The sequence below is a fragment of the Protomyctophum bolini genome (assembly GCF_963924005.1).
Source record: "Protomyctophum bolini genome assembly, chromosome: 18".
NCBI lineage: Eukaryota > Metazoa > Chordata > Actinopteri > Myctophiformes > Myctophidae > Protomyctophum > Protomyctophum bolini.
In genome coordinates, this window is record NC_137879.1 from 28,585,159 (window position 1) to 28,609,702 (window position 24,544).

General features: G+C 45.5%; 2 protein-coding genes across 9 annotated transcripts in view; one reads left to right on the forward strand and one right to left on the reverse strand.

Moving 5' to 3' along the window:
- Positions 1–24,544, reverse strand: part of LOC308333283 (protein sidekick-2-like) — a 454,209-nt gene that overhangs the window by 241,490 nt on the left and 188,175 nt on the right. The gene's annotated exons all lie outside the window — the stretch shown is intronic.
- Positions 11,425–12,258, forward strand: LOC308333070 (transmembrane protein 267-like; the record flags this gene model as incomplete). Its single annotated transcript, XM_080789266.1, has 1 exon — positions 11,425–12,258. One exon carries the CDS (start codon positions 11,425–11,427, stop codon positions 12,256–12,258), a length of 834 nt encoding a protein of 277 aa, XP_080645392.1.

Sequence of the window (24,544 nt, forward strand, 5' to 3'; positions counted from 1 at the left end):
GTGTGTGTGTGTGTGTGTGTGTGTGTGTGTGTGTGTGTGTGTGTGTGTGTGTGCCAGGAGGCGGTGTGTGTGTGTGTGTGTGTGCGCGCGCGCACAAAGTGACCTCACAATCTCCGATCATCTTAATATATTTATATACGCTCCAAAAAGCGTTCATATTTTGCGGGACAGACGGATGAGGAGCAGAAATTAAGTGCCAGCATATCGATCCATTTATCACCACGGAGAGCGCCCTGGATGAGGAGATACGAGTCATTCATGGGAGTCAATGACAAGCTAATAGTTGCACACAGCGTTAGCATACGGCAAGCGAAAAGCGAAATGCCAAAAAAACAAATAGGAATCATTCTGAATATTCTTATCTCGCCCCGTGTCGTTTGGACGTCGCTAGGACGTCCACAGACGAACGCACCTCTCGGTTCCAATCCTTATGACGTTTCCAGACGATTTATGTACTAAATGTGCGCGCGCGTGTGAGAGGCACGCTAAACTGTCAACACTTCCACAATAAGCAACAATATAGCTGACTGTCAAACATCATTGTCCAATGTTCTTTCAGAGCAGTGGTTCTCAAACATTATGCATACAGTATACACAGCACATAACCCAAAGTCTGCAAATACTTTGAGTGTGCATATCCCCGGGTATGGACTAGTGTACAGTAATTTAGATAGGATTTGTATCATATGTAGACATACTGTAGAACTCTATAGATTATATTCATAGTTTATACTCATAGTTTCATTGTACAGTCTACTGTTAGACGGATATTAGGTTCTTAGCTTACTTAGGATTCTTGATGACTATCTTTTATGTATTTGATGTATTACCATGTGTTGTTGCTAAATGCCTAAATTGTAAATTGTAGGGCATGCGGTAGTCAAGTCATATTTGACCCAGATCGTTTATATATGTTTTGAATCAAAGCACTACGGTTGAGTCATTTGTCCAACACCGAAAGAAACAGAAAAAAGTGGAAGAAAGGGAGAAAGGGATTAGGTGTAGAAACCCCCCCCCCCCCCCCCCAAAAAAAACAGTTCCTAAGTTCCTAAAAGACGACAGGGCAGCGTGAGCGATGAGAACAGAAGTGCAGTCTCCATATTTAATACAGCACTGCATCAGTACTGGTCACACCACACACACTTCCAAGGTTGGCCCAGGAGTTAAGTGCATTAGATAAATGCACCTCTCCATAAAACAAGTGAAAAATTGACCACTTGTCTCTTGTTTTTGTCTTCTCTCCAACCCCCGCCCTGCCCCGAGTGGAAGCTGTGGGGGGCCAATCCTAAAGTGGCTGCACATCAGGGGGTATTTGTCATCTTCCCTCTCCATCCACGCACGCACGCACGCACGCAAAATAAGCAACGTCACGCGGACAAAGTCACGCAGACACACACACATATGCACAGACATGTACGCTTGCACTCTGACATGCACGGTGCACGCACAACTGCACACACTGTGGCGTTGCACGTCACACAGTGGAAATTGCACGAATGAACACACGCATCCACACACACACAGTAAGTAAACATAAACAGGCATTCACACACATGTACACATTCACATATTATACTTCTACACAATCTGAACACACAGAAACCCACTCACGCACACCCACACACTTACAATCTGAACACACACACACACACACACACAAAACACGCTACACACACACGCTATCGCACATGCACACCCTGCTGGCCCACGCCCACAGCGCGGGCGCTGCCAGGAAGACTTTTGCTTGGTCAGTAAACTGTTGACCGTCCTTGTCACTGAAATGTTTATGCAGCTGGCCGCGCTCCTGAGGAGAGAGCTGGCAGGGACGAGCTGGCCCCGCTGATAACACACAGAGTGAGAGAGACAGAGAGAGAGAGAGAGAGAGAGAGATAATGAGCGAGGTATGATAACTAATGGTTGGATAAAGAAAGAAAGAATCATTACACAGGCATTTAAATACACATTTGTGTTTGTGTCCGCCGTCTCATCGGCAGATGTGTTTTAAGACTCTTGACTACAGTACATGAGACCATGCGTCCCTAGTCCACGGCGAACATCAGTTTAGCCACAGTTTAGCCACCGTGTCGATGTCTGTGTGGCGTACGAAGCTACAGAGCGCTCCTGTCTGTGTGGCGTACGAAGCTACAGAGCGTTCCTGTCACGTTGTCTGTGTGGCGTACGAAGCTACAGAGCGTTCCTGTCACGTCGCATGTTGATGACCACGGATGATTTACACACGCCCATCTATCTGTCACTATGCAACTCCAAAGCCGCTGAGTCAGCAGAAGTGGAAGTCCTCTTTTAATGCGCTAGCTCCCCTAATGCAAATTACGTCATATGGCAGCCAAGTCTATGGACTTTTAATGTTTGTTTAGAGTACTAAATGTGGCAGCCAAGTCTATGGAATTGTAATGTTTCTAAAAGTGACGGCATGTGGCAGCCACGTCTATAGATTTGTATTATTTGTTTAGAGAAGATGTATTCGACTTCACACGTGTTTTTTTTTTATGTTTTCAACCAGACACGTCAACCTGATACTTAGTGGTGAGAACATAACTCCTGCCATTACAGTTGGTTTGCCAACACCCAAATGAGAGCCATGATTTAAAAGTAAGAAAAACTACCACAACAAGCTGGCATTGCGAGTGAAGCCTTGGGCTTGTCGCCCATCTATTCTCTGCATGTGCACGGTGGAGGTCAGGGTTTGGTTCCCCGCCCCCGGGTCTTACCAAAGACTATAAGAATGGGACACAGTGCCTCCCTGCTTAGCTTAGCTTGGCACTCAGCATCAAGTGTTGGATCGGGGGAAAGTCCCTGAATGTGACATACTAGCAACCATGCCCAAGGGGTGTGCCCAAGTGATAACATTGTGAAACTGCCTTGGCCAGTTAAGACCGATATGAGGTTAGGGGACTATGACGTGGTCTATGACTGAGGTCAACTCGTCCAACAACACGTCGGGCTTCTCCACGTTTCCTAATGGTAAACTGTGCATTACTGCATTTATATAGCGCATTTATCCAAGGCGCTTTAAAGAGATTGTGCACTACATTCACCCATTCACACACACACACACACACACACACACACACACACACACATTCATACACCGATGGCGGAAGAAACCATGCAAGGCACCAACCAGCACATCAGGAGCAATTAGGGGTTCAGTGTCTTGCTCAAGGACACTTCGACACTCACTCTTTGGGAGCCTGGATTCGAACTGGCGACCTTGCGGTTACCATCCAGCCACTCTACCACTGAGCCACCGCTGCCCGCCACAGCCATCCTGCTGGCTCGATTGCATTCGAGTGATTTTCATTGGAATCAGCTATCAAGGCCTCCTCACACTACAGAAACAGGAGAGAGGCCCCTACATGCAGCTTGCTTACTGCAAGCCGTTCTGGATAAAAAGTGGAGAGTGAGACTCCAGGCTTAAAAAGTATATTAATTTGCATTGAGTCAGTTTAATTTGCCTGATGCGGATAAACTGAAAATATCAATTTCACCCGCAACGTTGCACACTTGATGGATTTGGCACTCAAACCCCAGCTAGAAGAGCGTATAATTAGAGTAAAAGGCTCTTTCCAATCAAAGCAGAGTGGAGATTTTAGGATTCCAGTGTTATTCATCACAAGCACACAAAGCTGCTACCATCGGATGAGGAGCGTAGAAAATGAACTGGAACATCTGCTACACTCTGTCTGCTTTAAAACAAACACTGGGAATTAGATACATCTTCTTCCACACCGCACTGGTGTGTGCGCACGCGCGCACACACACACACACACACACACACACACACACACACACACACACACACACACACACACACACACACACACACACACACACACACACACACACACACACACACACACACACACACACACACACACACACACACACACACACACACACACACACACACACACACACACACACACACACACACACACACACACAGTAAGAGCGTTCATTGGTTTTCTTTGTGAAGGCACCATGGTTGTTGAATTGTGTTGCACCTTAGTCTACTTGCCAGCCCATTGTGAACCCTGACATGTTGAGTAGTTTTGTGGGTGCATGAAATGTATCTATACCTTGTTTTTATAGCGGTTTTAGCTGTGAATTTCGTATTAATTCTTGAGTTTTTGTTGCAATTCTTTTTTCTGACTTCCTTTCAGACGGGCAGCAACTGACGCGGCTAGTAATTCATTTTCAATGAGAAGCCTGAGAAGTTGAGTGGTGACAACGCAATCGTATTTACAGTACGTTAAAAAACAGCTCAACACAATCCAGAACTAGTCAGTCGCGGCCGCGGGCGTGTGCACAAAACGAGCACTTGCTTAATTGGTATTGAATAGCGATCATAAAAGCTTCTGTGAGACATATTCAGCACTCAAAATGTTTTAATTCCCTCAAATTCTGTATTCGAAAAACAATTACTCAGGGACAAGGGACCCAGTTCATTTTCATCTCTGAATTGTAAAAGCAAAGTACTACATTACTACTACTACTAAAGCCCTTCTTCATTGTATGCTATTCATTGCACCCATTGTCTCAGGCTTATGCGGCAAATGGATGTTTGTTTGTCAGCTGTTAATTTGTTCATGCTTTGAAGTAAAAGTGTCATTGCATTCATGAAAGGCGCCATATAAATTCAAGCCATTATTATTATTACATGCTGTGAGCTTGCAAAAAATAAGTAAAAGTTGGATGAAGCTCTTGAACGGACGAATGGACAGAGATCTCACAGTGTTACGCAACCCTTGTGGGCAGGGTGGGTGGGCGTAGTCGAGGTGGGGGGTTGTTTTCACAACGCTGGTGACCGTTAGCATGTTAAATGGAGCTCCTTTAACCACTGTGTTCCGTGTGGGCTCAACGCACAATACTTCACTAGGTTGTTTCACAACCAAAACACTTAAAACATCATGAAGCATTCTTACTGAGTCACTGCTGGCACACATACATGTAAACATGCTTGATAGAGCGGCGCCAGGCTACAGTATGTCACTTTCTGTTCCTGTTGTCTTTGTGTGGCAGCATTGTTGGAAAGTAACCAAATACTGTACTTAATTTTGAGGTACATTTGCTTTAGTGTAGCCTACATTTCTCAGTGCTTTGCACTTCTACTCAACTACATCTCAAAGGCATTTATTGTTATGCCACTACAATTATCTCAAAGTAAACCTTTACTGGTTACTTTGTAGATTTAGATTAGTATTATTACACAACACACATTAACACATAAGCTCTATTTTATACTCACAAGCTCATGTGCGACGCGTTGTTAGACAGATTTTGAAAAAATACATGTAAAAGTGGGCATTGCTACATTGATTCCCAAAACTGTTACTTTTCAGTATTCAAAAAAAATAAATAGCAAAAGCAGCAGTTCTACAAGCTCAAAATGTGTTGCTTCGTGCCATGTTTCAACCTTGTATGTAGATCTACTACTAAAAAGTGAGAATATGGAGATAAAAACAACTGACCATGAAGTATTCTTAGGTTCCGAGTCACAGCTGACACAAATACATGCGGTAGAAGGCAGTTCTGTCATTTTATTGACCCATTGTCTTTGTGTTTGTGTGGCTGTCCCCTCCCTTACACTCTCCACCCTGCTGTGGTGAAGTTACTCAACACTACTGGTTTCTGTGTTGTTGTTGCATACATATTGCATATCGGTGTGTAACTTTGTAGGCAGAAACCTCTTATCTCCACATTTTAACTGTCTGTTGTTGTTTTTATTAATTAACCCATTCTGACCGGGCACCCATTTTGGTGTTGGCATCATGTTATGCTTTAGCTATTGAAAAATAGCAGATCTACAAGCTCATATCGCGCCACCGAGTGGCGCGATACGAGCTTGTAGGTCTGCTATTTTTTGAAAAATTCGAAGAACGACTGACATTTTTAGAATCTGATCTCAGGTCAGAATGGGTTAATCAGACCAGTGTGTGTCCCGTGGAAACCTCGTATGAATCTGATCTCAGGTCAGAATGGGTTAAAGCCCTACTTGAACATAACCGAGGCATACAAAAGCATCAAAAGTAGCAGATCTACAAGCTCAAAATGCGGCACGGTGGGGGGGGGCTGTGCGACTGTTGCCAATTCCTTACATCATATGATAAAAATCACACTCATGTGAAGTGAGGGGCACCTGGTAATGTTGACATGAAGCATCACTTTGACTTTTAGAAGCCTGCACACATACAGTATGTGGCAGAGTCACAGAGTTGCGACTCGTAGCGTACGAGACATTAATGCAGTGTGTTATTGTATACAAATGACAGGGGCGCTCTCATCAATTTATACATGACGTAAAATAGACAATAAGTCGATTAGCTCAGACACTATGACCTAAAATTATCCATTCATTGTCAATGGGAATTTAATGTTTGTGTGGACAAAAATAGACACTATAAGCTCGTCTACATATGATGCCTACACAGAACACACTGATGCCTAGAAGTTCCGGAGGGACCGAAAAGTTGCATTAAAAAGAAAATACTCATGTACCGAGCAAATACATTGTGCGGGTGTATTCTATTCCTTTCATTGATGTCCATTGGCCTACGCACCTGTGCCGACGCCTGATTTCTAGGTGTGCAAAAGTTGTTTCCTACACTCATCTACACATATGACATCAATTCTCCATTCATTGTCAATGGGAATTTAATGTTTGTGTGAGACGAAAATCTACACCAATAGCTGAATATAGGAGGGGCTTTCTGTCAAGAAAGATAATCAGTCACAAGGTGTATTTATAGCCACATGACGTCTCACATTGTCACGTCAGTGCCCTAACCAAGCTTTAAAGGTCAGATTTTTGGTACAAAGTGCTCTAAAAGTCCATAGACTTGACTGCCATATATGACGTCATTTCAAAAGCCATGCAAACAGGTGGGTGGGAGTCTTTGGGGGGGTCTTTTGAGGTCCCTTCGTCCCGGAGAGTGAGATCCAAGACAAAGAAACAACAAAACTAAACGAGAGAGAAGCATCGTTTGCCTCGATGGCTCCTGTCCATAGTGGGAGAGAGAGAGAGAGAGAGAGAGAGAGCACCAGGGCCACTACTCATACACCAGTAATATCCTCTCTGAATAATGGCTGTTATTCTATCTATCTCATCCCCCCGGCCAACACGCACACGCACACGCACGCACACACACACACACACACACACACACACACACACACACTCCGAGGCGCCCGTGCTGAACGAGAGTGAGTTCAATCCGCCCGGCACTCCCGATGTAAAGTGAGAGCTGTCATAGATCATTTCCCCCCCTCGACTGGGACCTTTCAGCCAGCCTCTACACCTCTCCCTCTCTCGCCCCTCTCTGCGCACCTGTCATCTGCCAGACTGCCCCCCTCCACCCCCCGCCCATTGTCACAGGACCCATTAATGAGAGAGAGAGGAGCCCAGATCAAACGATGCAAAACTCTCTCTCTCTCTCTGTTCGGCTGACATAACAGAAACCTGGGTGGTGGAGGGGATCAGGGGGGAGGCTGCAGAATATATGCCTAAAACACAAGAGTATACACTTTTTCTCTCTCAACTTTCTCCATCTCTTCTTGTGGTTCTGTTTAAAATATGACTTAGCACAAAACTGGCTTTATGCCTGACTCGCACTCAAGTTGCGTGCCAACGGCGCACACTGTGCAATAGCCGATCTACAAGCTCACAATGTGTCGCCGTCCGAACGCGTTGTGAGCTTGTAGATCGGCTATTTATACACTTGTGCTAACACTGGCACTCGACTAACAGCATGCATAAATCTGGATTTTAGTGTGGGGGTGGACAGGAGTCCTGCGCGAGGGGATGCAAAGTTCAAGTTGTTACTGTTACAATGACACGCACGTGCGCACGTGTGCGTGTACACACACACACACACACACACACACACACTGACATCACAGACAGACAGAAACTCACCGGGATCCCTTCCAAAAAGCACGAGCGTGGTGGCAGTATTATGCAAATGTATATTTTTGGCCGCTTCCAAACATTTCAACCTTTCAATAAGTTCAACACGTTCTGCCTCACTACTGTCCTGGAGGCCTGTACAACTTCTATCAATGTCACTCCTACGCACTGGGGGAAGAACTGCCTTTTTCCTTTTACTAAAGTAAAAGTATCAATATTGCCCATAACTAACGAGAAACTCATATAAAACAAATGGTCAAATATTCTGCAAACTTTTAGGGTGCATATTCAATTCAATTCACATATACCAAGAAACAGAACTACCCCCCCCCCCCCCCCCCAAAGTTATATGTGTCAATATCACAACATCTAAATGTTCTGTTACAAGTGAAAGGCAAGGTCTTCAATAGGGAAAGTAAAAGTAGTACCAAAGTACCAAAGAAAAATAAAACTTTTCAGAATTTGTCAAACATTCTTTTTCAGAAACAGCTCAAGTATGGCTTAGGATCACAAGTACAACATTGCCTCTGATGTAGAAGTATTCAAAGGAGGACGTACCGTAGCTCAAGTAAAGAAAAAGAACCTCAAGGTTCCTTATTAGCGTGGTTTAGGTTTGCGTTAACCCAGCGCTACTCTTTGGCTAATTAGCACACCTTCAAGCGGAGATGAGGGCGCTGCTAATTATTGCGATCACCTTGCGTCGGTGTTGTTGCTGCTTTTGGAGACACAAACAGGGCTACACTGTGGTATGTGTGTGTGTGTGTGTGTGTGTGTGTGTGTGTGTGTGTGTGCGTGTGCGTGCACGTGCATGTGGGTTGTGTTTGCATGAGCATGGCTGTGTGTCAGTGTTGCCAGCTTTTGTGAAATAAGCAACCAGATCTAGGAAAACAAGACATACTATTGGTCCGACTGTCAGTAGACCCACACCCTATACCCAAAACTCTAAACTAACCCTAAGCGCAAGCACGGCGCAACGCATGTCGGACCAACACATTGTCGGGAGCGACTGGCGATTTTTTCCCACATGTCGGACCTTTGGTGTGTCGGATCTGCATGTGCATCCTGATCCCACTACATTAGGCCACATGAAAACTTTAAAACGGTATACTGTATACAACAGCTATTTAAAAAAAAGTGGAACATTCTAACACCACAAATCTGGTCCGGGGCTCCATGGCACACAACATCTTCAGATGGGGGTTAGGGACAAATACATTTATTTAGGGATCCATAACATGCAAATATTTGAGAACCACGCATTTGAATAATAATAAATAATTTAAAAAAAAAGCTCAAATAAGCCTCACAACCACCAATAGTTTACAGTACGCAACTTTACAGAAAAAGAAGCCCAACGTCGCTTATAAGCGGACATGGCAACACTGGCTGTGTGTTTGTGGGAAAGCTAGCATCGATGGGGCCTGGCCTGCTCTCTGTGCTAAACCCTCACATATCACTGTCTGCTTATTTCCATATATAGCTCACTGGGTCAGAAGAGGACACTGCATCTCCTCTCTCTCTTTCTCTGAATCTTATACCCCCACCTCCCTTTGTATCTCTCTCTCTCTCTCTCTCTCTCTCTCTAACTTTCTCTCTGAGTCTTTGTATACCTGACACCCCTCTCCCTCTCGATTTATTTCTCTCTCCCTCTCCTCCTTACAGCCAGCCAATGTCGACAGTGCTTACTAAGAAGTTTAAGCTCTTGAGGAGGAGCGAAGATGATCTTTCCCTCCCTCCCTCCATCCCTCCCTCGGAGAGAGAAGCAGAGTCAACAGTATTTTCAAGAGTGTTGTATTCCGCTCAGACAAATTGGTCGCAGTGGGGGGGCATCTGTTGTCTTTAAGAAGCATTTAAAATGCTGCTCCATTACTATCTTCTGTTCTGTGTGGTTATATGTATACTGCCCCTCCTTAACCAGACTGTATGCCAGTGGTTCTCAGTGAGAGAACTTTATCCCAATAAGAGCTGAGGCAGATTCTACAAATGCCTTCTAGATCAATAGTTCTACAAATGCCTTCGGAATCAGTATTCAGGCACTTTCAAGATTAAAAAAAAATAGGAGATGTACAAGCTGGCAGAAAGAAATGCACTGTGATATTTCCCCGGTTTCAATGGATTAACCCTATTGGCTGTGTGAAAATAGACGATGTACAAGCTCGCAATGGTTTGCCATGTGACACATTGCGAGATTGTAGATCTACCAGATACTGTAGCTGTAGCGCTACATGAATCTCCATTGGACCAGTGAGGATATACACAGTTTTAAAGACAATGGAGACTGCTTCGTTCTTGGCGTGAAAGACACAAATATATAGAACTAGAGTATTTTTCTGTCTGGATTTCATCAGCCCCATAACAATACCCAGACTGAAAACTTTTGCTGGCATTGGTTTGGTTCAAACTTGTTTTGTATAGACTTCAGCACAGCATTTGACACCACTGATCACAACATTCATCAATAAATTACACCAGTGAGTTGATGTACGGGGACTGGTTCGTTAGGAATCTATGACTCAACTCTAGACGAGTTCTTACTAAGAAATTTAACATTTCACGCATGCTCTCTCTCTCTCTCTCTCTCTCTCTCTCTCTCTCTCTCATGACATATCCTGCTGTGCAGTCTCAAACAAAACGACCAACATTCAGACGAGGATATTAGTCATGTTCTTTTTTTAGAGCTTACGGTTGACTCAACTGTGACCTCTCTCTCTCTCTCTCTCTCTCTCTCTCTCTCTCTCTCTCTCTCTCTCTCTCTGCCTCTTCCTGGCTTGTGTTTGGTTAAGATGCCTCAACCGCTTCTCGTGTCCTTATTATAACTGAAAGCTGACGCAATGATGACTAACTCTGTAAAACTGTAGAGCAACAATCTTCATATCTTGTTCTCTCTCTCTCTCTCTCTCTCTCTCTCTCTGCTATTTTCCGTTTGTTGGCGAGGAGCTTCAACTTGACGGTTATTGCTTCGTTAAAGTCGTTAGAAAGAAGTATGTCTCTACTTTGTGTTTTGCTGTGTTTACTGGCCAACGCCGGAGAGAGAGCTGTCGCTGCCGGGGACATAAAACATGCTCATTAAACCTCTCGCTCTCTCTCTTTCTCCCTCTGACCGTTATACTGGTCAAAGCTGTGACAACAATGGCAACCGAGCCACCAGAAAGGCAGAACGACATCTAGACAGTACACTGGGTTTAGCATCATATACCTTGGTAAAAGCCTGGTGTAGTTAGGAATTACGCCATCAGTGACACGCACTGATGACATCACTGAAACTCAGCTGACCGTGTCATCAGGTGTGGTGTTTATCCCCTCCCAGAAAAATGCCCTGTTTTGGGCATTTATGGTTTACAGGAAATGTGTGTGTTCTCGAGCGACAACATCGTTACATCACGTGTACGTCACCCGGCTGTCCATAAAGCTTTGTGTTTCTCTACATTACTTCTACGCTCCTGGCATCTCCGTGAGGTAGGAGTTTGTCAACCCGCCTCTCCCACCATCCACAGGTGATGATAGGCGCCGGCGCCTCCAGCCCGCCAATCAACATGCAAGGGGTCCAACCCGAGCTAGACTCCTCCACCGCCTCCCAGCCTCCATCAGGAGTGGCATTCAAAACAAGCAGGGCGAGACGCCAGTCTGTCCCCTTCCACCTCAGCCTCGCCATGGAGGAAACAGAGAAAACTCCTCCTACCCTGCTGCCGCCGCAGACGGTTAGCTCCGCCTCCCTGCTGGCGTGCTGCGCCGGCCTGGCGCTGTTCTGCGTGGCGGCCGACCACGCCCTCACGCTGTCAGTGGTCCGCCGTCGCCTGTGGCTGCGGGCGGCCGTGGACAACGCCACGCACGGATTGGTCGGCCTGTGGTCGTGGGCCATCGTGGTCGGGGGATGGAGGACAAAGCGCGACCTGTGCGAGGTCCTGCTGGCCGGGCTGATGGCGTCGCTCGTAGACGTGGACCACTTCTACATGGCCGGGTCCCTGTCGCTGGAGGCGGCCATCTCCCTCCCCCGCCGACCTCCGCTCCACTGCTCCTCGCTCATCCCCGCCCTGTGCCTCTCGCTCTGGCTCCTCGCGCGGACGCTGATCCCAGACGGCGCCTCGTTGTGTCGCGCCTCCTCGCTGCCGTGGATGCTGTTCGTGGCCATGGCGACGCACCACGTGAGGGACGGGGCGCGCCACGGCCTGGCGCTGTGCCCGCTGGGCTGCACGCCGCCCGTGCCCTACTGGGCGTACGTGGCCGCCACGGCCGCGCTGCCCCCGCTGTGCTCGGCGCTCATGCGCCTGGCGGGAACGAGGGACGATGTGAGCGCTGTGAAGCGCGGGGTTCTGCAGTCCGCTGAGGTTTAACTGGTTCCGTTGGACTAAATACACCTTAGGAACACTGTATAGCATCAGCATGGTGCTGCTTTCTTTATTATTGGTATAACGCCCTGCTCGATCGTACTACGGCGCCACTCAAAAGCATCAAAGGCAGCAGATCCACTCAGAGTGTTTCGAGCTCGTCGATCTGCAACTTTTTTAAATGTGAACCCTGAAAAGTAACAGCTTTGAACACGAGGTTTCCAGCCGACAGAGGCGATATGCTGATGATGTTCCAAACACCGGCTACTGGTGTGACATTCCAAAGTTCCAGACGCCCTGTCATCGGCACTTCATCAGCGGACTGTCCAGACATTGACACAGACACAGTTGGAGGGAAATTGCTTTGATCTATTGATCCGAGTGTTCTTTTTGTTTTCCTTCTCTCCAAACCTCTCCCGGCGGTCTGCCCTATAGCTGCCTCTATCTCTTCTCTTGTCACGAGAACTGCAAATGATGATGGAGCACATGCACACAACATTCATTTTATCCATCAACTTTACACCGGTTAGGCATGTGACTTGACTATAGATCAGCGGTTCTCAAAGTTATTTTTTATATTTTATATATTGTACTTCAATAATCCGCATAACTCTGAGAGTATATACACATGCATATTCCATATTTCACTTGTACACTCTCAGAGTTAAGGCTCATTCATAGTCTGGATTTTCGGTGGTGAGGTGACCACCGACGTGACGTCACGAGCCGCGGTGAAGAGAAAACCACCGCCACTCTCTCTGTTTTTACTCACCACTGCTCAACGTTATTTCAGCTCCGGTGGTCACCTCACCACCGGAGCGGTGGTCACCTCACCACCGAGAATCCAGACTATGAATGAGCCTTTTGAGACCCCTCGTGGTCCCTGGATGGACCTGTCCTTAAAGACCCACGCCAGTGGAAATGCCAGTGTTCCGTTCCTCGGCCGACACATGTCGCTCGATGCATAAATTGTCCTGTAGCGACTGGCTCCTGTTTTGGTCGCAGTGCTTTCCGTGTTTATCCCATTTTGACCAGAGATCAGATTCTAAAAATCTCTTCTACATCCTGACAGTTTTCTGAAAAAGCTATGTTTCTATGTCAGTCGTTCTTTGATTTTTCAAAAATAGCAGACCTACAAGCTCGTAGCGCGCTATGAGCTTGTAGATCTGCTATTAGATCTGCTATTTTTTTTCAATAGCACCAATAACACCAAATAACACCAAAAGCGGTTCCCGCCCAAAATGGGTTATGCACGGATGTTCTCTGTGGATTCTCATTGGAAAACCAAATTGTCGCGGATCAGACATGATGCATAATTCATAAGGATATGGATTACTAAGTGAGGGCAAAAAGCTGCACGGAGCCAAAAGCTACTGTACGACTAACTCCTTTAGGGACATTCTTTGGGGTTAGAAAAGTACATTTATTGAACAGATATTATTTTTTCCAGAGAACTCTAAAGCACACCAGGGTACATGTAGACAGGGACACTGTGCTGCAGTGAAGGTCATGTCGGATGACAATGCAGTGATTCTCAAACTTTTCCATTGCATACAGTGTTGTAAAGCAGTGGTTCCCAAACTTTTTCATGTCAAGGACCCCCAATGTGACACTTATTGGCCCGCGGACCCCCATTTGAAAAGATATGCCAGGGACCCCCATAAGAGAAGACTTTTACGGCTCTAGCAGTGATTCTCAACCAGTTTAATCTCAAGGACCCCCAGTTTGACATGCATTAGTCTACGGACCCTCTCATTTAATGGCGTTTTTATCTCTGGGACCCCCAATTTAAATGTTAAAATCAATGTTAATTTTAACTCTGAGAGTGTACAAATGGAACCAAATGGACCCGTTTGGTTCCATTTGTACACTCTCAGAGTTACAGACCCATTAGGGTCCATTTGGTTTCTAACTATATATATATCATTTAGCTGGGGATCCCCTGGAACTCCCTCAAGGACCCCTGGTCACGTGTACTTTATTAGGGTATCTCAATTTTCAATACTTCTACTTCTCCACTACATCTCAGAGATAAATATTGTACTTTTTATGCCACTACAATTATTTGAACATTTTAGTTACTTTGTTGATTTTGATTATTACAAAACCCCTTCAGACCTATACATTTTGGCCATTAACATATAACAGATCTACAAGCTCACAATGTGGCACGATGTGATACATTGTATGCTTGTAGATCTGCTATTTTCAAGAGGTTTGTATATTCCTATACCCTGTGTAAAGGGACATTCTGTACTTTTGGTACTTTGTACCCGAGTTGGTGTTGGCTATATCGTATACACTCGCATATGTACTGTATGTCTATCACGTATACCAATCAAGCATTTGAGATTCAAACCCATAATGGAGACCGCCCTTAAACCATAGAGCTATAAAGGATAGAGACCGAACCAGAGCGTTAGCCCCGCCCCCCGATATTCATTTCAGTGGAAGTTGCTCAGTGGCGTTTTGAAGCATCCGGAAGACTGCCGGAAGTATCATTATAACTCACTGGCTCGAGTGAGCGGAAGTTTAGCCTAGCCTAGCCATATATAAACGCTACACACCGCCATAATGGAGACCGCCCTGGCTATAAACGCTACACACCGAGTCTCTTTCTCCACACATAAACGGCTGGTGTTAAAGCATCATCTTCTCCTGGACTTCAGCGAGAAAGGCGTGCGAAGGAGGAGGATGAGGAGAAGGATGAAGGAGGAGGACTGCTGGGCTTGCATTTTTATCGGCATCTCGCACAACCAACTTTTATCTGAATTATTGAATTTCCTCCTTTCTTACACTCGGACGACGAAGTGAGGTGGGGAGCTGATTCGGCAGAATAATACAAAACGGGGAGTAAAAAGAGAAAAGTGCGAGCGTGTGCGTGTGTGTGCGTGTGTGTGAGTGTGCGTGTGTGTGTGTGTGTGTGTGTGTGTGTGGAGGGGAAGGTCTGATTGACTGTTTAGTGAATTGGATAAATGGAAGACGTGTTAGTGAAGACGTGAGACCTGCGGTAACAATGTTCAGACAACACTGAGGAGAACGGATAGCTAGGAGAGAGAGAGAGACGGAGAGGGGGGAGAGAGAGAGGGGGGAGAGAGAGGAGCAGGAGTGGAAAGTAACTAAGTATAAATTACTTAAGTACAAGTTTACGTCTACTCCACGAGAGAGAGAGAGAGAGAGAGAGAGAGAGGGAGGCCAAAGGGTCAAAAGCTGTAATTGCTTCTTATTGGCGTGCATGGGCCAGGGGTACTTTAGAGAGCACTGCTGCTTATTATTCCAAGCAATTCACACCTCTATGTGTGTGCGCGCGTGTGTGTGTGTGTACACATGTGTGTGTGTGTGTGTGTACCCAGCATAAGCACACAGACATTCACACGGACACACACACACACACGATCCAGGGACTGTGTGTGTGTGTGTGTGTGTGTTGAACGTAGGTGGTCACAAGTATCATCAGTCCAACAAACACGGCGAGCCAGGCTCAACAACACTCGTTATGAAATCTCATGAATATTAATAAGTTACAACAAAAACTGTAAAGCACTCAGCACTGTCAGAGATTGTGTTAACCTCGCCTGGAAGGAAGGGGGGGAGAGAGAGAGAGAGAGAGAGAGAGAGAGAGAGATAGAGATTATTTTATTATTATTACCTGTGTAGATTTTCAGAGTTGAGGTAAACGGCACCGAGAAGAGAAAGAGATAAAAAAGGAATAATTATAGATGACATCCACTTTATCACAATTTGCTCCATCAACACAGTTTCCCATCTTCAAAGATTATTCTACGGTTTAAGTCAGTTATTGGTATTGCATAATTTACAGAGCCAGTTGCGGGAAGAGAGGGTGGAAAGTATAATATGCGACACATATTTCTGTCAGAATTACAATTACAATCAGTGACGCCTCAAAGTATGCGGTGGAGAGACGCGATCCAGTCGGCTATTCCAGTACTCGCCAACCCATTACTTGAGTCAAAACTCAAAAGTATAAATACTCCTGGTGAAATATATAGTTGCTATTTAGTCACTACTATAGGGTTGGGATCCTTGGGATCCTTTTGGTGTTTTAAACATTGTTATAATTTAGCTATTGAAAAATAGCAGATATACAAGCTCATAGTGCAACACCGAGTGGCACGCTACGAGCTTGTAGGTCTGCTATTTTTTGAAAAATCCTGAAAATATTTATTTCAGAAAACTGGAGGATTTAGAATATATCTTTTAAAATGTTGAGGTCAGGCCTAAATGGGTTAAGGTTTCATGACATGCCGTTTTTCTTTTTTTTTATCATTTACAATTTAGGCATTTAGCAGACGCTCTTAATCGCTTAATCGCTCTTAATCATTGTCCTTCAAATGAAATGAAAAGGTTTTAAAATGCAGAAACATCCACAGTGAGCCATGGCAGGTTTCATTCTCTCTCCATGTTCTGCGGGCTACAGTATAGCAGACATGAAGTCCACACGCACATGCAGGCGCACACACGCACACACACACACACACACACACACACACACACACACACACACACACACACACACACACACACACACACACACACACACACACACACACACACACACACACACTCAGGCAAGCAGGCAGGCAGACTGACTGACTGACTGACTGACTGACTGACGACTGACTGACTGACTGACTGACTGACTGACTGACTGATTGTCAGTGCTCTCAATGCAGTCCAGGGAAAAGAACCGCTGAATTGCTGCATGGTCTCAAGCTGCTGCATATGACTCTCCCACACCTGAAACTACAGTATAAGGGATTGGAAGATAATGACAGCCGCACTGTGTGTGTGACTGTGTGTGTGTTACTCTGTGTGTGTGTGTGTGTGTGTGTGTGTGTGTGTGTGTGTGTGTGTGTGTGTGTGCGAGTGCGTTCGTGCGTGTGTCAGTGTCAGTGTGTGTATGTTCGCAATCGGTTGGGGGGGATCCAGGGGCGATGGAAACACAAGCAGCATGGGGCAGATAAGAAAGACAAGACCCCCCCCCCCCCCACACTCCCCATCCCCACATCCCCCCCAAATCTCCCACAAGGGATTTAGTGTAGTTGTTATTTTTGGAACGCGTAAAAAAAAGGAAACATGTGTGGTGGTTCACTCTTTCCAAGGAGATGGAAAAGACAAACCAAAAAACAACACCACTGTTGGCTGCACTGATGTTTGATTCATCAGTTTTCCTCCCTAAACACACACCACTCTGTCCCTGTACTGGTTGTACAGGGACCTGTACTGGTTGTTCAGGGACCTGTACTGGTTGTACAGGGACCTCGTCGTGGTGCTCTAGACAGAGAGAGCCATCAGAGAGAGTTATTCGAGCGCCAAAGCGGTACTCATTGGACGCTGTCTCCTCCCCACCCGGCTAATCTGGAGGACATCTCTGTGATGTATGGAGGAGACAAGCTATAGACATGGTGCCATGGGGGTGGGGTGGGGGGGGGGCGGGGGGTAGGACCACTTTCCTGTAATGAAGAGAGAAAAAAGGGAATTGTGGAGAGAGAGAGAGAGAGAGAGAGAGAGGGTATAGTCCCATAGGCTCAATAGACTGGCCATCATTAACGGGCCTAATCTGTCCTTTATATAGCTTTCCCCCATGGCTCACTGCACTGCGAAGGTGGCCGAGAGAGAGAGAGAGAGAGAGAGAGAGAGAGAGAGAGAGAGAGAGAGAGAGAGACCGAAATAAAGAGAGAGAGAGAGGCAGGCAGTGAATGTTAGGGCTGAAATTTCTTAAAAGGGCACTTTGGGCAAAATAATAATAAAATCAACTCCCCTCTCCCCCTGCCTCTCTCTCTCTCTCTCTCTCTCTCTCTCTCTGTAATTAGCACTAGGCAACAGTGCAACACAATCTCCCTCTCTCTGTTTCTGGCACAACAGTGCCACTTTTGCCCCTACTGGTACTCACTACTCTGTGCATTTGTGTGAACTAGTTTCGGTGCGCGACCCCATGCTCTTTAGCTACTGGAGACGCAGCATACGACATGGATTTATTTTCTACACAAAGACAAAATTCTTTGCACCATAGAAAAATGCTGCATTCATGGTCTGGAGAGAGATGCCAGTTTTTATACAAAGGGTAAAGGGCGCACGTGCCTGAAAGGGAGCATATTGTTGATGGGTGTGATCTGGTGTACTGTAATGTGGGTGCCAGTGGGCCGGGCTGGGAAACTGGATCCAAACACACACTACTTCAAGCGACTTGATTATTTGCCTTATTTGGCCGTATAGCAGCTCTGTTCTGTCGACTGGCACCGACTGAGTGGAATCACGGCCATGGCGGTTGGTCCAGACCCTGTGTGTGTGTGTGTGTGTGTGTGTGTGTCTGTGTCCCCTTGTGATGTGTTGGGAGAAGTGGCGTCTAGCCCTGCCCCCGGCCAAGGACTTTTTGAGGCTGGGAATTACCCCTAGATTAAACCCTGTGTTCATGTACTGGTGTCAATGTCACCACTGACACATGGAAACCTTGCATCTATTATATCCAAAACAGAGTGAATTTCATCGACTAGAACTATGAGGAAAATGTATCTCATAGTCATTATCTGTATGTTGGGTTGGGCTTAGGTGTTGCACTCTGAAAATAACAGATGTACAAGCTCACTTAATGCGTTGCGATTCAGCATGCGTGGAAGTGGAAAATCAGCCATGTTGTCATCAAGAGACTTTTTTGGTCGACAAAATCAACAGTAGATTTAAACTCATTCTTATTCTGTAGCATTTAGTCGACTAAAACTGGACTAAAAACGAAAACTTTTCAAAATGACTAAAACTAAATGTTATTCAAAAGACTATGACTAAAACTAAATAATAAAGTGCTGTTAAAATCAACACTGGCATGAAGGAAGCTATAAATCTATTTTTTAAGATATCTTTTGGGCTTTTTTTTTACATTATTGATAGATACAGAGTAACTTGACAGGGAACGGGGAGAGAGTTTTACGTTTTGTGCAACACCGTATAGTGAAGTACTGCATTGATAAAATAAACAAAACCTAAAAAAAAAAGATTAAATATGTAGATACACGGTTTCTGCCCGACAGCAACACTATGTCAATATGGTCTGTATAACTGCCAAGGACAAACAGAGTAAGTAGGTCTACAAGGACTTGTATTTTGGAAGAATAATGATGGTGTGGAAACATTCCACGGGCTTAATTCAAGTCATGGCTTTAATTCTAAGAGCTGCATGCCAATGTTTCCTCAATGTCAACTGTGAAATGTGGACAGTGATGGGAGCGTTATAGTCACACGTTCCACTTTAAATACAACAATGTAAAAGTTCAAATGTACTTGAGTGAAAGTTGAAAAGTTGGCATCAAAATATACATAAAGTACCAAAAGCAAAAAAAGTACTCCTTATGCAGAAATGTCCCATTTCACAAGTTCAAAATGTCTGAAAATCGTTAATATAGCAGACATACAAGCTCGTAGATCGGCTACTTTCAAATGGACTAAATGTATAGGGCTGAACTGGTTAGAGTATGTTCTGTAATAATAGTCAAAATCTACAAAGTAACTATTAACTAAAGCTTTCACATAAAAGTCTAGCGGAGAAAAATAACAATATTTTTCCTCTGGGATGTAGTGGAGTAGAAGTTAAAGTATTGAAAATAGGCCAGTAAAGTTAAAAAGAAGTACCACATATTTGTATGTATATTTGTATACCTACGTAGGCTACCGTACTTGAGTAAATATACTTAGTTTCTTTCCACTACTGAAGAGCTGTATGCCAATGTTTTTTCAATGTCAACTGTGAAATGTGGACCACATTGGACACAAGCTGCCACGATCGATAACGGCATGGCTATTATTTGGTTAGGCCCAGTTCTTACGGTTAGGGTTTGGCACTGTTCTTTTTGGTTATGATATGTCAGAGCTGCTGGTTCCAGGCCAGACAGGCTGCAGACTCCCTCCTCCCCAAAGTCAAAACTAAAGCTAAAATAAGTCCTTTGGTCAACATAGTTTAACTCGTTGAACACCTTGATAGTAGAATGCTCCATGTGTCTGGTACAAAATATGTTTAGATGGGGGTTCATTAATTGAGCAGTTGAGATGAAGAACCATCTAAGTCCATAATAATTATCAATCTATCTATAAAGGCACCAAGTCCAATTCCACACACGCGTTCCACACCACCACGGAGTGCAGTGCCCGACCTTGAGTCGGTCGGATCCACGATTGTCCAGAACCGCCACAAAAGGCCTCTGCCCAGGCTCTGGACAGGCAAAATAACTGGGTGGGGCATACATATCGTTTCAAGTAGGCCAGTGCCCAATTCCATTTGGTTAAATGAACAATACAATTCAAAGGAACTTTATTAGTATGAGAAAACATACTGTGTTTTAAAAAGTGGCATCAAATGGGAGGTCTGTGGTACTATACTGTGCTATATCAAACTGCTATCATTGAATTCATGGAGATTTGTTTGTTTTGTTTTTGTCGTATTCCTGAGCCAATCATTTGATGACCAGGTAGCTGTTGAGTGTCCTACCGGAGTCGTCGCTGTGTTGCTCAGGAAAACTTTTTTTTTTTGGGGAGAACTACTCTTTTAACTCCCCACGTGGTGCCAAACTCCATCATCATTTCCCAACATGGTGCCCACCGGCACAGACAGACATTCCTGAGAGAAATATGTTTTCTCTTCAGTTCAGTGTCTCAGGTGGTGCAGAAAGAAAAACAACACCAGCTGACTATAATCCAAACCTTCCCCCCTCCCTCCCTCCCGGAAGCGTAATTTCAGTGTGCCTGCTCACCCACCTGTAGGCAGACGCACACGCATGGATGGTTGGACATTTGCCCAGCCAGATACACCTCCCCCAGGTGGGCAGCTTTGGTCTAACGAAGCATCGTTTAATTTCTCCTTTAAGCTTTTGTATTCATTCCTTTCACTAATGCGCTCCACGTTATCGAGAACACACACCCACACCGCCGCCGCCGCCGGTGGTGAGCATTTCATGGTATCGTTTGCAGTGCTGCGCAGACATCGCGGTCGCCTTTGCCAAAACGTGAAACGTGAACCCTTCCATGATAGGGATACAGTACGCTGGCGGTATAGCCAACATGCAGGTGGATAGTAACTCATTTGTGTACTGTTTTAGTTTCGGTATACTTTACTTGAGTAATTTGTATTTTTGGATACTTTCACCAATACACTACATCAGTGTTTCTCAACCTTTCTCATATAAAGGCCCATTCTTTATTCAGCCTTTGAGCCGCGGACCACTGAGATTTAATCTAAAGACCCAAAACTAAATAATATTGTTATTGTTGGATACGATTTTGTCCACCACATGGAATTCCATGCTGTGTTTATGTGGTAGCATACAGTAACAGGCAAATATGGATCAAAACAACAATTCTTACTACATTTTCTAATTGTGTAGACGCAGATGTTTAACAACAATTTAACTCTCGAGAGCGTAACATGAAACCAAGTGAAGAGCGGTTAATTAGTTCTGTAGGTTTTTATAAATATAACCCAAGGGAAAACAAATGTTTGCCTAAATAATAACTACATTCTTTTTTTTTTGGATATACAGTACAAGGTTTCCAGCCTGTGGGAACGCGCGTCACACAGGGAGAAGGACGAGTGTCTGTCGTCTCTCTCCTGAGTCAGAGTGATCCGCGAGGGGCTCTCCTCTCCGCTCCACACCGCTCCGGGCGCTTTGGGAATACCTGTGTGGATTTGTGTCTCTCCTGGGGGACGCTGGCGAGTTTCATTACTTTGCCTTCAGCTGTCATATAGACTCAAGTTTATTCCCGTCCCCCTGGGCGTGGTAAATCCAGTCGCGCGAGGGGCGCGCGCGGGGGGGGGGGGGGGGGGGGGGCTTTGGGAGTAGGGGGTTTGGCGACACCATGGAATAGTGCTATAAAATGAAGCCTAATCGGCCCCGGACCCGGTCCCCCGTCTGTCTGTAAGTGCTTTCTGCCTTCTGGGAGCCATTTCCCCCCCTCTGGGATGGACATGATTGGCCGCGGTGACCATGACGAATAGCGTCTCTGCCGCATCATCCAACTGCAATAGCAGTCAATGTTGGTTATATACAGTAGGTCCTCCTCCCCCTCCTCCCCCCAATCGCCTTTCAAGCATTGGAAAATCCCCTCCAACTGCCAACGCATAAAAGAGGAATTGTACATACATAGCTCTTTATGGCCAGAGCTCTTACTTAGCGTTATGAAATACAATTCCATCTCCTTGCGGTAGGCAACCTCTGACTCCATTAGAGTATGCTGGGTCCGCACCGCCATTACTGGATGGCTGCGTTTCAATACTGTTGCATCGCCGCCGCCGCCATCAGAAGCGCTGCACATTTTTACGAGCGCACGTCTTCCAGTATATTCTCCCTGGAAGCACACAGTCGTCGTCGAGCCAGTGGTACCAAAAATGTTTTCGGCTTGAGACCCGTCGTAAAACAGACATTTGGCAAGGAACCAAAATCGCAAGAATGCATTATGAATTCACGACATTTCACAGAGTGAAAACATCGGATCTACAAGTTCACAACACGGAGCCTAGAGTAACTATGAGATACACAACGGGATGAAAGGCAGCTCTCCACCTCACCGACGTCGGTGGCGCTTAAGCGTTGGAAAGCGTCCGGTGCCGTTGAACAAGTCGCAACTCGTAGGGAAGTGTCGAATGCCAGGGAAGCAAACCGTCTGATAGCAGCGGGTTCTGTCGAAAAATACATCAAGCCTGGGCTATTTTAGCACCGTATAGTAGCCGCCTGTCGGTGTCGGCTCTCAGAAACCTTTTTACACACCTTCCAACTGACTGATCTCCCATCCTCATTGGACTGCCAGTCTGTTGTAAACAGTTTGGAGGAGAGCTACCTCAACACAGGCCCACGTGGTTTTGTCAACAGTGTTGTGTAGATGGTGTGTGTGTGTGTGTGTGTGTGTGTGTGTGTGTGTGTGTGTGTGTGTGTGTGTGTGCCACAGCCTATTGCAATCGGTCCTCCGGCGTTTCACCTGAAAGCCGCTCCTAATTACTCCATTAACGAAGTCTCGGCGCGTTCCCGTGGCTTTGCCTCCCTGGCAACCTTCACAGCGTTAATTGAAACTCTCCCCCCCAGAACCTCAGAGAGAGAGAGAGAGCGAGAGAGAGGGTGCGTCTCAATTAACCTCCACTGGGGGCTGCAATTGGCCAATTACCCCCCCCCCCCCCCACCTTTTCCCCCACTCCTCCCTCACCGCCACCCAACCTTGCTTTGCATGTCATCAAACACAGTCACAGCACAGGCGTGTCACCCAAAGGTCACGCCTGTGAAGTCACATTGCCAAGCCTTTGGTCTCTCGTTTGTGTTTGTGTGTGTGTGTGTGTGTGTGTGTGGTGTGTGTCACGCACACGTTAGTGCATGCACTGGTTTGGCTGGAGCCAGAGTTCCGATTTGGACTGCCTTATTAAAGGGGCTTTCATTTCTCATTACTGAGTGACGTTGATCCTCATTGACATTTTGACATTGAGTGCCAGTCGATTTCAATTCCCCCCCTCTGTGTCCTCCTCACGCGCACGCACGCACACACACGCATGCTCATTGACATGCCAACAAGCTGCAAGCACAGCAAAGTTTGAATTGCCTCCAGTCCCTCCTATTGAATGAAACAATTTGTCCTTCAGAGAGAGAGAGAGAGAGAGAGAGAGAGAGAGAGAGAGAGAGAGAGAGAGAGAGAGAGAGAGAGAGAGAGAGAGAGAGAGAGATCTGTATGCCATTGATGCTTTGGCAATATAATGATGCTTGTCATGCCAATAAAATATATTGGATTGAACTGAGAGAAAGAGAGACAGACAGAGATTGGAGAGGCTAAAAGGGAAGTGCAGAGAGATGAGAGCAGTATCAAATGGGTGAAGGAGGGATTCAGACAAGCAGAAAAAAGGCACACATCTCATTGCCCTTTCATGTTCCTTTCAGAGAAGCTGTGAGTAAAGAGAAACACATCCACATTAAACATGTTTTAATTACACCACTACATTGATCTGTCCTCCCCGGTCCCTGGTGACTGCTCTGCTCCTCTTCCACTATGTTACATATGCCCCTTGTCAGCCAGCTGTGAACATGCGCCTGTCCCTCTACTGTACCCTCATCATATATATACAGTTAATTACATCTGTTGGAATAAAAAAAACGTCTTCAACATTCAAAATGTGTAAAAAAAAAAAGAACAAAACAAATCGAATGCATTCTGCTAAATTGTCGAGTTCCATTGTGTCTCAAACCATTATATTGAGTCACGTATTGGAATTGATACTATATCACTTATAATATAATGTATTTTATACAAGTTT